The sequence below is a fragment of the Sebastes fasciatus genome, chromosome 21 (genome assembly GCF_043250625.1).
Source record: "Sebastes fasciatus isolate fSebFas1 chromosome 21, fSebFas1.pri, whole genome shotgun sequence".
Classification (NCBI taxonomy): Eukaryota; Metazoa; Chordata; class Actinopteri; order Perciformes; family Sebastidae; genus Sebastes; species Sebastes fasciatus.
The window spans coordinates 5539977-5553548 of NC_133815.1; the positions used below are offsets into that span (position 1 = coordinate 5539977).

At 40.2% G+C, this 13572-nt stretch overlaps 1 protein-coding gene across 2 annotated transcripts in view; it reads left to right on the forward strand.

Annotated features, from left to right (window-relative positions):
- The first annotated feature begins 12121 nt into the window (after positions 1-12121).
- myo3a (myosin IIIA) overlaps positions 12122-13572 on the forward strand; it is a 56129-nt gene continuing 54678 nt past the window's right edge. For both annotated transcript variants that reach the window (XM_074622007.1, XM_074622008.1), the window contains exons 1-2: positions 12122-12238; positions 12748-12931. In XM_074622007.1, the coding sequence (XP_074478108.1) occupies positions 12237-12238; positions 12748-12931 (186 nt within the window). In that variant the 5' untranslated portion in view covers positions 12122-12236. The remainder of the gene's footprint in view (positions 12239-12747; positions 12932-13572) is intronic.

Genomic DNA, 13572 nt, shown 5'->3' on the forward strand with positions numbered 1-13572 from the left:
GTTCCAGCACTACGAAATAAGCTGAGGAAGGGAAAAACTCAAAGTTAACACTTTCCGAATAGTTTGCCAAGCACAAGCTGATGCAGAGCTTCTGTTTGACTGTAAACTCTCTGATTTTCAAACAACTTGAAAACACCAAACTTTTAGGTCTTCCAGGGATGAAAAGATGAAAACAAAACAGACGTATGTACTCATGAAATCTGGGCAGAGAAATGAATACTGAAGAGCAGAACTGAGGGCATTTGCATCAGCAAGTTATACAACTCCTCTCCACTGGGGAAGAGGACAAACTCTTTGAGGATGAGTCACTGATGGGACGACTCAGCGTCGTGTCACGAGCCCCGCTGATTGTACTTATGTGGGATGGCAGGGGGAGTGGGCGGGGAAAGGTCAAAAGCAGTCTGTTGTTGTATTTTATGCCTTTTAATGCACTGAATCACCTGTGCAAGAAGATTTCTTGAAACACAATAGTGGCTCTATTGATAGCAATGTTACAAAGAAGTCCACTGCTTTGGTCCAGACTGAAATATCTCAACATTTGCCATAAAATGTTAACATGTTCATGATTCCCGGATGATATATCCTAACAGGCTGTTCTCATACACCGTACGTAGCTAATGCACTGTAATTCGTATATATCCCACAAAATCAATTTGTATGTAATCCATGGATTCATTGAACCAGGAAGTATAAAGAACAACAAACGCCGCGCAGGGAGGAGGTCGGGGTGGATGGGTAGGTCCAAAAACACCAGTAGACCGGCGTTCGTATCCCGTGTGAAACCAGAAACGTTGATTTATTTGTCACGTAACTTCCATACTTAAGTAACGTCACTTTCGTAGTTATTTTAACCAAAACCACAATCTTTTCCTAAACCTAACTAAGTAGTTTTGTTGCCTAAACCTAACCAAGTTGTTTCCTGTGAAGACGGAAGTTTATTTTGAAAAAACTGGAGCGGAAATTGACACCTAAGTCACGTGTTGCTAGACATTCGAAGGAAAACGCACACAAAATGAGGAATAACTTATCCCCCCCTCCCTTCGGTCAACCTAACCAAACTCCTTGGACTCCGCTCCAACTTCGCTGTAACTAGCTTTGTTCTAGGGCGTACAAAACTAGCCGCTAGGCAGGTATTATGCAAATGTCTTATTTGGTGACATCACAAAGCTACGGAAGAAAAGACAGGACTTCAAGCAAGGCGTTTCAGGCAGTTCAGGAGCAGTGTTTCTGTTGGGGAGAGTAACTCCCTTCGGTGTGGACTTTGGGCTTTGTAACTTTAAAGACCTTTTACATACACAAAAAAAAACTATACAACACACTAAAAAAATTGTATAAAAGGTCCTCTTTAAGATCTGCAGAGGGTGCTCTGAACAAATGTCTCAAAGGAGGCCTGTGTTATGATCTGCAATTATGGACGTCTAAATGAGAATTACATTTTTGCATATCAACAGCTGCTATAAATACATTCATTCAGCCGACTGACATCACACAACCTGCAACAAATTCATTAACATGACATGCAAATCAAGGCTCATGAGCTATTGCTATGCTTCCACAGTTACATTAGCTACGTGTCGAGCTTGTGTTCCTCACCGTTGCATTAAATTTAATTAATTTATGCAAACAATTATTTTTTTTCTGATTTCACCTCAAGGCATTTTTGCCTTCACACAGCTTAAATAATCAGCAAACAAGGTGAAATGCTTTCCACTGCATTGTCCTCTGTGCAAATGAAGAAAATAGGAAAAGGGATGACTTAACTCCTCCACCAAAGCAGCAGTAATGTAAAACGTCCCAAAATGCTCATAATGATCAAGGTTGTCAGGTCAACTGAAAAAAAATAAAAAAATTCAAAATGGAGCGTCATGCATGTATGTGGTAGTGCCAATGATACCCTAATGATCCTTCTATCACAATCCCAATACTCATTTAAGTGGCTCTTGATATGCTATACACCACAGCTGGGAGAGTCACGGTCCAGTGGATCGCCACAATGGCAGCCAGTCATTGACGACAGCCACGGGCCTGTCAGGCATTCACACCACGTCGCCACGGCCACAATAGCCTCATCAGTAGCCTTATTCAATCAGTCCTCACAGACGTGGAGTCGACTCAGGCGCTACAGAGCCACTGATCTGCATCACAGAGGCGTCAACAATCAGTGCGTCCCCTCCTTAAATCTCCTTGAAGTGATCTCTGATTTCCTCTGATTGTGTCCGGCACTGTGCCATTATTCCACTCTGGAGTATGATTGGTACAGGGGGAAGGAGGGACAATGGCGTAGTGTTGTACTGTTTGTAAGAGTTGTTTTAGCAGCAGTGTACAGGATAGGCGGACAAGGAACGGCATTTGAGTCGAGGGTTTTGAATGGCAGGGAAATACATGATATTTACATGCGTATTTGCATTTCTGTGAAATTGAAGATTCTTTTTAGGTAAAATAAATTCAACCTCAGTGAAGTCATTCAGGCTAGAGTTAACCTTGTAATGGCAGTGCAGGACAGAGTGATCGATTCCCACATGCACACACACAAAGAGGGAGAATCAATTCCCTTATCAATCAATCAATCAACCTTCATGAACTGCTGCTTGTCCTTCAAACCCAGCGTGTCACCACTGCAGCAAAACTGCCATTGAAAGCATCCAGATAACCCAGCCTGTTCTCATTCCCAGGGCGTCAAATACCGAGGCTTTGTCACGGCCACCGGCGTTTGACACCGCTGCACAAATCACCTCTTAGCGCCGACAAAGAACGTGTATTGCCAAGAAGTGAAAGTCAATAGTTCGTTCCATTGCAACATCAGAGTCCAGCAGCAGCGATTACCGGACGCCAGTAAAACATCCGCCTACAAATTGCCGTACAAAAGTAAAACTAAATTATTTCTATTCTATTGTCTTATCTCATGTCTCTACCGAAATGGCCCGTGTTGAACAATGAAAATATTATAAATATAATAAGCGTTTTCAGTCCAAAATGGTGGCTGTTGAAAAAAAAACACCAGAGTTTCGTCTCTTTGCGTCTATACTTTTTGGCGCCCGTATGAAACGCACCGGGTGTTCCATTAACTATAATGTAAATCTGTCTGCAGCAACAGTAAACGCTCTGAGAAAGAGACACACCGGGTAGGTGGGAGGGAGGGGAGGTGAATGGGTCCAACAAACATAAGGCTTTCATCCAGAAGACTGCTGTTCACGTCCCGTGCGTCAAGTTACAATCAGCTGTTCGTTCGTGTCCCGTGTTCACAACGTTTAGCGTCATTTTCACTCTACAAACGTAGTCATTTTAAGCCCAAACATGTAGTTATTTCCTAAACCTAACATAGTGGTTTTGTTACCTAAACCTAAAGTGATGCCAAGCGTAACTATAGTGGTTTTGGTGCTGAAAATAAAGTGACGCTAAGGGGCGGTATGTGACGAACTGGGATGAGAACATGTTGCAGGTCATGCAAATATTCATCCCCTTTCTAAAGGGGATGCTAATCAGTTTTCTATTTCAACAACATTTATCTTTCTTTCTTTGTGCTGTGTGACATCAAAGTCAGTTTCACCAAGAAAACAGATTCTTGTCCAGACAAAATTGTAAATGTCTCTGCTGCACTGTGTAACACAATTATATAAAAAGTTTAGTTATGCTTTCATGTAGGATGTTGATGTTACTTCCGTCTAAAGCCAAGAAGATGCACTTAGTTTATTACACAATGCAGAGATTTTCATAATAACGACGCAGGCAGAGTTCAGTGAGTGGGCTAGAAGACTTGTCATTCCGGTGCCACTTAATTTTCAACAACATAATTATCCTCAACCACTTACACTGTTCTGAATCCTAACGCATCTCATAAATGATTTGTTCGGCGGAGTATAGGTCTGAAAACATGTCTGAAAACTGCTACTTTAATTTCAGGTAAGGCACTTTAAATCTTTCTAAAGTTAATTTTATAATTTAAGTTTCTGGCTTTTAATTGTTGTGTTTGATGTCTTCAAGTAACTTTGGATGTTCATCTGAGAAAGTATTATTAAAACAAAAGCTGTACAGCTCCGATAGAGACGTTGCAAAAAGGAATCAGCTTTTGTGCTCCCAGTCAGATTGCATAAGTATGTGTTTGTTTTACATCATAATTATCACTAAACTTATTTTTTTTATATCTGTTGTATGTAAATAAATGACATTTTCAAGCCTCAAAGTCCCTGGATACTCTTGATATGATTAAAATTACAGTCAGAACATGCATGAAATGAGAAGACTAAAATAAGCACATCAAAGTAGAAGGACGTACAGTATGCGAGAAGGATTATTTGATCTCGTGTGTTTCGTAAGATGAGATATCTCATGGGTACGGCGTCAGTCAGAGAGGATGATTCTTCACGCTGTTGAGACTCGCGGGCTGATCGGTGGGTGAGAAGCTCGCAGTGCAGCAGAGCAGTATGTAGGTTACCTGTCAGGAAATTAAGCCTATTAACCGCTTATGCAACACGTCACACATTCGGCACGTGGGTTCATCCAATATTTCATACAGTACGTGGCAAAGAAAAGCAGACTTTTGAAAACATGGTGGACTCATTAGGAAGTTCTTGCACATCCTTGATATTAAACTTGTATTAGTTTTACCGCAGCGCTACTGTTGCGTGACTTTTTCATTATAATAGGCCCCTTTTCACAGCAGCCATTTTGACATGACTGTGAACACAGGTGTAATTAATAACATTAATTATGACCCTGTTCCATTTAGGTGGGCCTGGTATTGTGCATACTGGCTCACTGGAACGGCTGTGACACTAAATACTGTAGAACGGGACCATAATTCATTTTATCAATTAGGCCACACATCTGTTTACCCTGCTGTAACATGTCAAAATAGCTGCCGTGAAAAGGGGCCTATAAATATACACTTTCCACTCCAATGTAACTCCCTGGTGATTAAATCTATACTACGACTTCTTGAAAGCTTTACTTTTACCTTTTCTGTCACTACCACTGTGTCTTTTCTGAAATATGTGCAGGAAGCAACAAGAGTAAGAGTAAAAAGCGAAATGCTAACATCTGTATACTAACATACTGATGTTTAGCAGTGCATTTTTAGCTTGAAAAGTTAAAGGAACAGTGTGTAACATTTCAGGGGATCATGAATGTCTATGCACCAAATTTCATAGCAATCCATCCAATAGTTGTAGTAGAGATATTTCACTTAAAACCCCAAATGTAAACCTCATGGTGGCGCTATAGGAAAAGTCAGGGATTCACCCAAGTCTTTAGAATTCGTCCTCTGGGAACCACGATTATCTGAACAAAACGTCAAGGCAATCCATCCAATAGTTGTTGAGGTGTGTCAGTCTGAACTAAAGTGGTAGAGCGATCAACTGTCCGGCATTGCCATCCATAAAGACACTTATAAGAGAAGAAATGGGCATTTAGCATAGCTTAGCAAAAAAGACTAACAGCTACGGAAGCTAAAATTTTAGAAAATCCGAAGAAAATGAAATCATAATCATAATTTAATTGACGTGATGTTTGGAAAGTGTAGAAACATTAAACCAATGGCTGCTTGGATGTTAAAAAGAGGACTGAAAGCAATCATTTTGAAAAATGATCACTTAGTTTTACAGACATCTTCCATCATTTGTATTTTTCTGCCCTCAAACGGGTCAGATATAGCGAGGCAGGAGGGCAGGGAGGTGTGTCCAGTAGTCTGCACACTGAGCTGGACCTTTGCCCACTCTAATCATACGGCTATTATGGCCATCAGCGCATCCCCCCCATCCTTGGTGTTGGTTCAGCTTCCAGGAGCCATTTGTAAAGCAGCGGAGCAGGAAATGAGGTTGGTTCGCTGCCGTCGCCCGAGCCTGGAGGACGTGCTCCAGGGAGCCACACTTAAGTCGGGGCGTTGATCACGCGGGGTCCCTCCCAGACGGAGAGCGAGAGAGGGGGGGTCATTGGTAGGAGGCGGAGGTGAACACAGAGTCGCTGTTTGTAATGGACAGAGACATCATCACTGGCCCCCCCAGATTTATTATTGGCTAACACCCGGGGCCCCTGCAGCCGACTGATGGATGAGGCTTTATGGCACGGTCGAAGCACTGAACCTACTGTAGTTCCTCTTTTAAAAATGAAATATGACATCCTCTAGATAGATAGAGTTATTATAGGGTGTCTTCTTCTACTTCTTCTTCTTCTCAATTTCCTCTTTCTTCTTCTTTCCAGAATAAAAATAAAAAACATGTCAGTGTTGTGTCCCGGTGACTTGAGCATCAGTTGAGATAGCAGTTTCCCCTAAGTGTAACTGTCATATGTCAATGCCAACCTTCTTATGTTCATGAATCGGAAGAATTTTTGATGTCTTTAATTGGCGAGATCACAAAGAGTGTGTAGGAGTTGGCGGCATCTAGCGGTGTTTTTGAGGATTGCAACTACCTGAGTACCCCTCCGCTCACTCCTCCCTTTCCAAGACTGCGATAACGTGAGCTACAGCGTGCTACTGATCCCCCGAAATGTTACACACTGTTCCTTTAAAACAATTTAAATAAATAAATACAATAAAATAGAGAGGTAAAATGCAAAAAACACAGCAGGAGCAGCCATATATTTGTTATTCTGGGCAGATAATTAAGCAGCTGCCATCAATATTTCAGCTATGTGAGGCCTCCATAAGAGTTTACATGCTTTCTTGCAAATTGGGGTCATGTTGCACTGAACTGTACTGACACCTGAAAGGTGACTTCAACAGACTGACCAACTGGACTGGAGTGGGATTAGTTTTCAGTAGAAGGGGCTGGACTTTCTTGCCCTCTTGAATCCCAACAAAGCATAAAGTCTTATTCAGTTCAACACATGAGAAAATCAGAACATATTACTGAGCAGTCATGATATTAAACTGGACCTGTATTGTAGCCAAAACAATAGAAAATGACAATTTTCATTCACTATTATACATAAAATAACTTAAGCTTTGTTATCATTATATAGATTTATATGGCTAGTCCTATACGTATGTGGAATTTAAATTGTTGATTAATTTGGTTCAACAACGAGGTGAATAATACACCGATCTAATATGTTTTGTTAGATAATGAGAGATTTCTCTCTCTCTCTCTCTCTCTCTCTCTCTCTCTGATGGATACATGCCTCTGAGTGTTTAGGGGGAAACAATCACTGTGCCATCTGTTAGTCTGTATAATAAATTAACAGCTTCACTGCTTGAGCAATTAGTTTCTGACAGTTTGAGCAGAATCAATAATTTGCAGGGAAAGTCAGAGCTGCATGAAATCTCACTTTTCCACCAAGGATTGAGTAAATGTTTACATTAAAGCTATTCTAGGTATTATTAATGTAAACAAATTCTCCCCACATGCCATCACTCTGATGAACACTTAAAATCAGTCATGCACAAAAACATCCACTTATTATAGCTTAGATTATATATAAGCCTATCTATATATATATTATCAGTTAAACTGCACACCATTTTTAACATGTACATCATGCATCAACTCCTTTATATAGTTACATATACATGCATATACTGTACATATCTATCCATCCAATATTTATTTCTTTGCATTATTTTTATTGTTTACAACATACAGAAACACTTTATTTATTATTTTCTTTTATTTATTTATTTATTTTTATTCTTATTTTATTCTAACTTTGTATCTATTATTTTGTTATTTTACTGCTAATTTGCACCAACAAAACCAAAGAAAATTCCTAGTGTATACGTCATACACCTGGCAATAAACAAGATTCTGATTCTGACCTGTATATAGACATTTTATTTATGTTGTTGGTTATTGATGCTTCCTATATATATTTATATTTACACCTACTTTTTCCAAATCTTCTGTACATAATAGTTCTGTCTATTTTTTACCTTTATTTGTCCAATTTGTTGTCCTTGTTCTTAGCTCTTATAAATATTTCTGTGTGTCAAATGTGCACACATACTTGGCCAAAAAAAGCTATCTCTGATTCTGACATGATGGCAAATAATAACCTATACTTCACACATCATTAGCATTGTTAGTGACAGAGTTTCTCACAGTTAACATCACATTTACAGCCACACCAGAGGAGGACAAACATGTTGTCAAAGATGCTTTTCATTGACCTTTCACTGGATCCCAGATTTGACCTTTATTATAATAAAAGGTAACAAGATTTTAATTAAATAAGCCATCAAGTCTGCAGCTTTACATGCTAGTAATTAGCTCATTAGGATAATGGATGTAACTTTCTAGGAAGCCAAACCATCAGCAAAAGTAAGTCATTTTCTAATTATACATTTTAATAATGTGTTAATTCATTAGTAAATGCTTAGTACAATGCACCATCGCACTTTGTTCACTGTGTTATGTTCTATGTTTGTGACTGTTTTTGTATGTCTGTGTTTGCACCTTGGTAAAAATGACAATAAAGTTCAACAAAGTTTACAAATATCTCACTGGCAATGATTTCTTGATGTAAGAAATGCTTAATCTCACAAACTGACTTTAGCTTTAGATACCACCAGACAGCCCCTGGAAGTGAACTCTCAGTCCAGGCCTGGCTCAGCCCTGCTCAGCCCCACAGCGGCTCTTTGCCCCACCAGTGGCCGTGTAATGGGACACTGCTAAACGATGCTGAGAGGCTGAACACTCCAGTGCTGTCATGGCCTGTTGCACCTGACTCCCTCCTCGCTGCACTCGCCTGTTGTTAGCTTGTCTCCTAAAGGCTAATTTATGACACTATCAGACTTATCGGCTTCTACTGGACGTCCTCATGCTAAAACTAATTAGACTAATGACTTGAGCCTTTGGTATGCTCTGCAATATAGTGTTCCTTATTCTTGATGTATAATACATAGCAGTGAAGGTTGGGGCACACAGGAACTACACTACTCCTGCTTGCTAATGCTACCCACATCAAGCATGTAAATGCATGCAGAGTAAGTATGATGATGACTTTTTATGTCACTAGATCTGCTACTAATGCTAAAATCTAAAATAACTTGTGTATAAATATGTGTTTCGCTGGCCTTAAAATGGTTGCATGTTTACTTGCTTCTCTAGTTAAAGCATGGCTGCTTCATTTGGATTCCTTATTTGCAAACTTTGGGAGTGGCACTGCACATTGCAGCTGTGTGTTTACATGTGTTTACATGTGCATACCTGTATGTGTGTGTGTGTGTGTGTGTGTGCATGTTTGTATGCTTTACCTGTACCATCCATGTGTTTCTGTTTGCTTTATTCCCTCTCAGCATCATCCATCAAAGGTCAGTAAATATGAATATTGAAATAGTTATTGATCATTGCAATTATTTCCTAAAGCGAGTTTAGATCTGTACAGAGCGGTGTGTCGTTTATGTTCAGTGTAAGTTATGTTATTATTAGTTGCTGAGCAGTAGTTGACTCATAGATTTGTTATTGTCTTTTAAGATTTTATTTCTGAAACATGTAAGAGTGTTTCTACATTTCCTAGACCTGAATCCTGAACAGATTAGGCCAGAGGGCCTTACGATGAATGTTGTAGAATAACTAGGTCTGCCCTTTCTCAGAAATTAGTTAACTAATCGGTCGTTTTGGTCTTAGTCCACTAAGATTTCTTTAGTCGTTTTTTATGCTTTTTTTCATGCTGCATGACTTATTTCCAAGTAATTTATGAACTCATCTCTGGTAAACACAATATTTAAAGAGAGCTTTTGTGTGATTCTTTGTGGAGAAACTCAGATTAAATCAATTTATTGATTAGTCAACAAAATCTTATCAGTGTTATGGTGCTTTCAAATCGTTGTGTTTACAGTGTTCACGAGAAGAGCGAACGCCCCCCTCTTGTGGTATTCATGACCTCGTAAGTTGAAAGTTTCTGAAAGCTCCGAGTTCACGAGTTGTGACGTGTTTGTTGACGTTGTCAGACATGGTGGAAGTAATTTTTTTGTGCATAACAAGTTAATGTATTGAGATTTTAGTCGTATATTGTTTTTCTTCATAATTTTAGAAAAGGACTGAGGAAGGAAAATTATGATATTCCCAATGGCCTCATCTTTCTCCTCTGTCATTATGCCTTTGCATTTACTGCATTATGTTACCCACTTGCTAGTTTGTTAAATTGTTAGCCTCTGTTGCCTCTAGACGCCGACGGTAACGTTAATATTGCCGTTGCTTAGCAGCGGTGTTCTCACGACTTAACCACTTGGACGCCGAGCATATTGTGTACACGACTTCCCACGTTGTAAACACGAGCTCACGAGTTTCATTTGAAGGCGCCATTAGTCGACTATGGATTTCTTTGGTCGAGGACGGCCCTAAGAAATACTTCAGTTACTGTTTTTATGTTAGAATTAGCAAACAGCATGAACCAAACAATGTACATAGGATTGTTCTGCTTGATTTAGCATTAGGATCTTTATCTGTACGTTTCCATTAGCAACCGCTTGCATCTCAGTGATCTTTTTACAAAACTCCTGCACTCCAAGTGAAAGTATTTTTCACATTGCTGTTTCCAGCGAACCAGATTATCTTGGCTGTAGACCAACAGTCTTCTTATGTCGAGGTTAAGCTGAAACTTTAACCCACTCATCAGCGTCACAGATTAGTCCGCGTCGGTGTCCCCTTTTGCCCAACAGATCTTCTGTTTCCTCGAAGAGCTTCATGTGGCCAAACCTCCACTTACACATCAGAGAGTACATTTCAATTTAGGACTATTTGAATGCAATTTTTTATTTGGTTTTCAATGTATACAATGTGATTTTTTTAAATTCATATTAACTGTATTCTTTCATTCAAAACCACAGTAGTGCATCTGTTAATACATGTGCAGTTCATTATGTGTGCACTTGTACATACTAGACTGTGGTTAACGCCACATCTCTAACATCTAACTAAAAGTGACAACCAGCCGGTGCTCCAGGGCTGACAAGGTTAGATAACCCCGCACAAACAGGCACACACTGCCTCCCCTTAGGGGTCATTTCCTCGCAGCCTGTGCTCCCGTTGGAGGTGTCCAGTGTGAGTCCTTAGGTTTCACCCTGTTGTCTCATGTGTCACAGCATGTTGTCACGTATAGAGGCAGTGATGCATTATTGAAGTTTACTTAGGCGCTGTACATTAGGTGAACATGAGTGCAATTACCCACACATGGATGCACATGTACAGGAGTCTTAATTGCTCTGCATAGGTAATGACTGATAATAATGTACGCGTGCCAGTTTGATGTTGTTCTGGAGGGATTTATTCACAGTTATCAAACTGATTTAAATCAACACAATAATAACTAGTTTAGTTAAAATAACTGCTGGGAAGTGAATCTAGGGGCACTTTCACAAGCCATAGTCTGTTTGGTTAGTCCGAATCAGAGTGAAATTGATACTTTTGGTTCATTTTCTATTTAGTCTGGTTCAGTTTCACAGTGCACAAATGAAAGCGGACCCAATAAAAAAAAAAATGTTGCTGAGGGGTGTGTACAAAGGAGCGAATTTATCTTTTTCTGCCACTTCTATGCAGGGAATCGCATACTTTGATATATATTGCTTATTGTTTATCTCAAATGACTTTATAAACGTCACTATTTTTTGGACTTTATTTAGCATATTCTGCATGTTCTCTTCGGCCCAGATGTCAAGCAGACATCGGATTTATGCAGAAGTCGAGGTCAGTCCTCTCCCACTCATGTTAACCTGTCGTTTACATGTGTCAATCTTAACAAAGGCCAGCACAGGCAGTCTGCCATTTGGTTCGCTTGGAAACGGTCCGAGACAATCTCTCACAAGTGGTCTTAGACCGGTTATTTTGGTCCGCACCAGACTACAATTACTACATTCACATCCGCTCAAACAAACCGCACCAGATTAAAACAGACTAAATGTTGGCTTGTTAAAGCGCCCTAAGAGGCAGTCTTCCTAGAACACAAATAAAGTGACCACTGATAATAAAAGGAGGAATGGCCCTCTGCAGCACTGTGTGCTTAGGGCCTCTAACCAGCTTTCCTTTGTGTATGAATGGGCGTCTATATGGGGAAAGGCTCACGCTGCAGCAGTGGCTAATTCCTAGTAATCCCATCGTGTCTCCTACCACTTAGAGATGGTTTCCAATGGCAAGCCTGGAGCCGGGGAATTGCTAGTGAGATTAGCTGGCGTTAGCTCCTCCTCTGTGGTTTACGCTCACAGTCAGGCCAGGACGGCCCACTACTGCTTCCTTCCATGCTAACCTTTTGCACAGAAATGGATTAACTATTTTTTCAAAAATGATTCAAGTCTCATTGAGAGAATAATGTAAGTTTGTTTCAATTTATTCTGCTGTTATTGTGGTTTTCTTTGGATTCAGTTTTTAATGCAGAGCTGTGAGGGCAGCAACAGGCTTCCTTATCCTGAAGGGTTTATGAGCTGTGTGTTCGTGTAGGATTTAGTGATGCTTTCCTTTTCATGATAAGCTTGTTGTCTCTGACTAACTTTCCTTTTCACATTTCCATGCAACCAGCACTTGAACAAAGACAAGCCACTCTTGTCACACTTTTTTTATTTAGATTCTAAAGAAAGGTAATAAATGTGTTTTTGAGGAAAAAAAATCCCCACACTTATTACTGTTTCAGGTGTGTTAACCATTGGTCGGTAGTTAATAGCTTCTGTGTTCCTGCATGTACTTGTATACCAGTTCATTAAGTCTCCTTCAGCTGAGCTCTTGTGGGTCAATAAGCACATCAGCCTGTGTGCATACTTTAGGTTCTCTACCAGCGTCCACCTTCCTCTTTACTAACAGGGACCCATGTGCTTTACTTTCACAGGAGAACTCTCCAGAAGATGTTTCCACAATCAGGGAAATCGATTGTCTTTGACAACTTTCCAGATCCCACTGACGCCTGGGACATCATCGAGACAATCGGGAAAGGGACCTACGGAAAGGTCTACAAGGTGCTCAACAAACTCGATGGAAGTAAAGCGGCTGTAAAGATACTGGATCCCATCCATGTAAGTTGACTCTCTTATCTGGAACATGAATGTGTTTAAATTTAAATGACTTACGTCATTCTATTTGCATAGTCCAAAGTTCTCGTGATGATACAGTTTTCGATAACGTCTCACTCTGTGCCATATACGTGTTGTAGTCAGTGCTTGTTAAAGCAGCTAAAAGCTTGTGGTGTGTTTGTTTACGCCTTTGGTGGAGGCGCAGGGCCGACGAGTTACTGTCTTGTGGCCTTATATCTGTCACATTTATAGCATCTGTATATTAGAGATGTAGACAGAAACCACCACAGATTAGATCTGGGCCACCATTATTTCCTCTTGCTGTTTGTTAACTTTATGGTTTGCGTGATAATCAGTATTTTTCTCTGGCATTTCTAGAACATATGATGTATGTGTTCTCAGGTTTAGGTTTGTGTTTGTGAGTTGTATACTTTTTATTACGCCTCTGTGCTGGCGACAGCTGTGGCCAGAGGCATAATGTTTCCGGGTTGTCCGTCTGGAGGGAATTTCCTCAAATTTCATTTGGCACAAACGCCCACTTGGACTCGAGGATGAACTGATGAGAATTTGGTGGTCAAAGGTCACTGTGACCTCACAAAACACACTTTTGGCCATAACTCAAGATTCATAAATGATGAAAATTT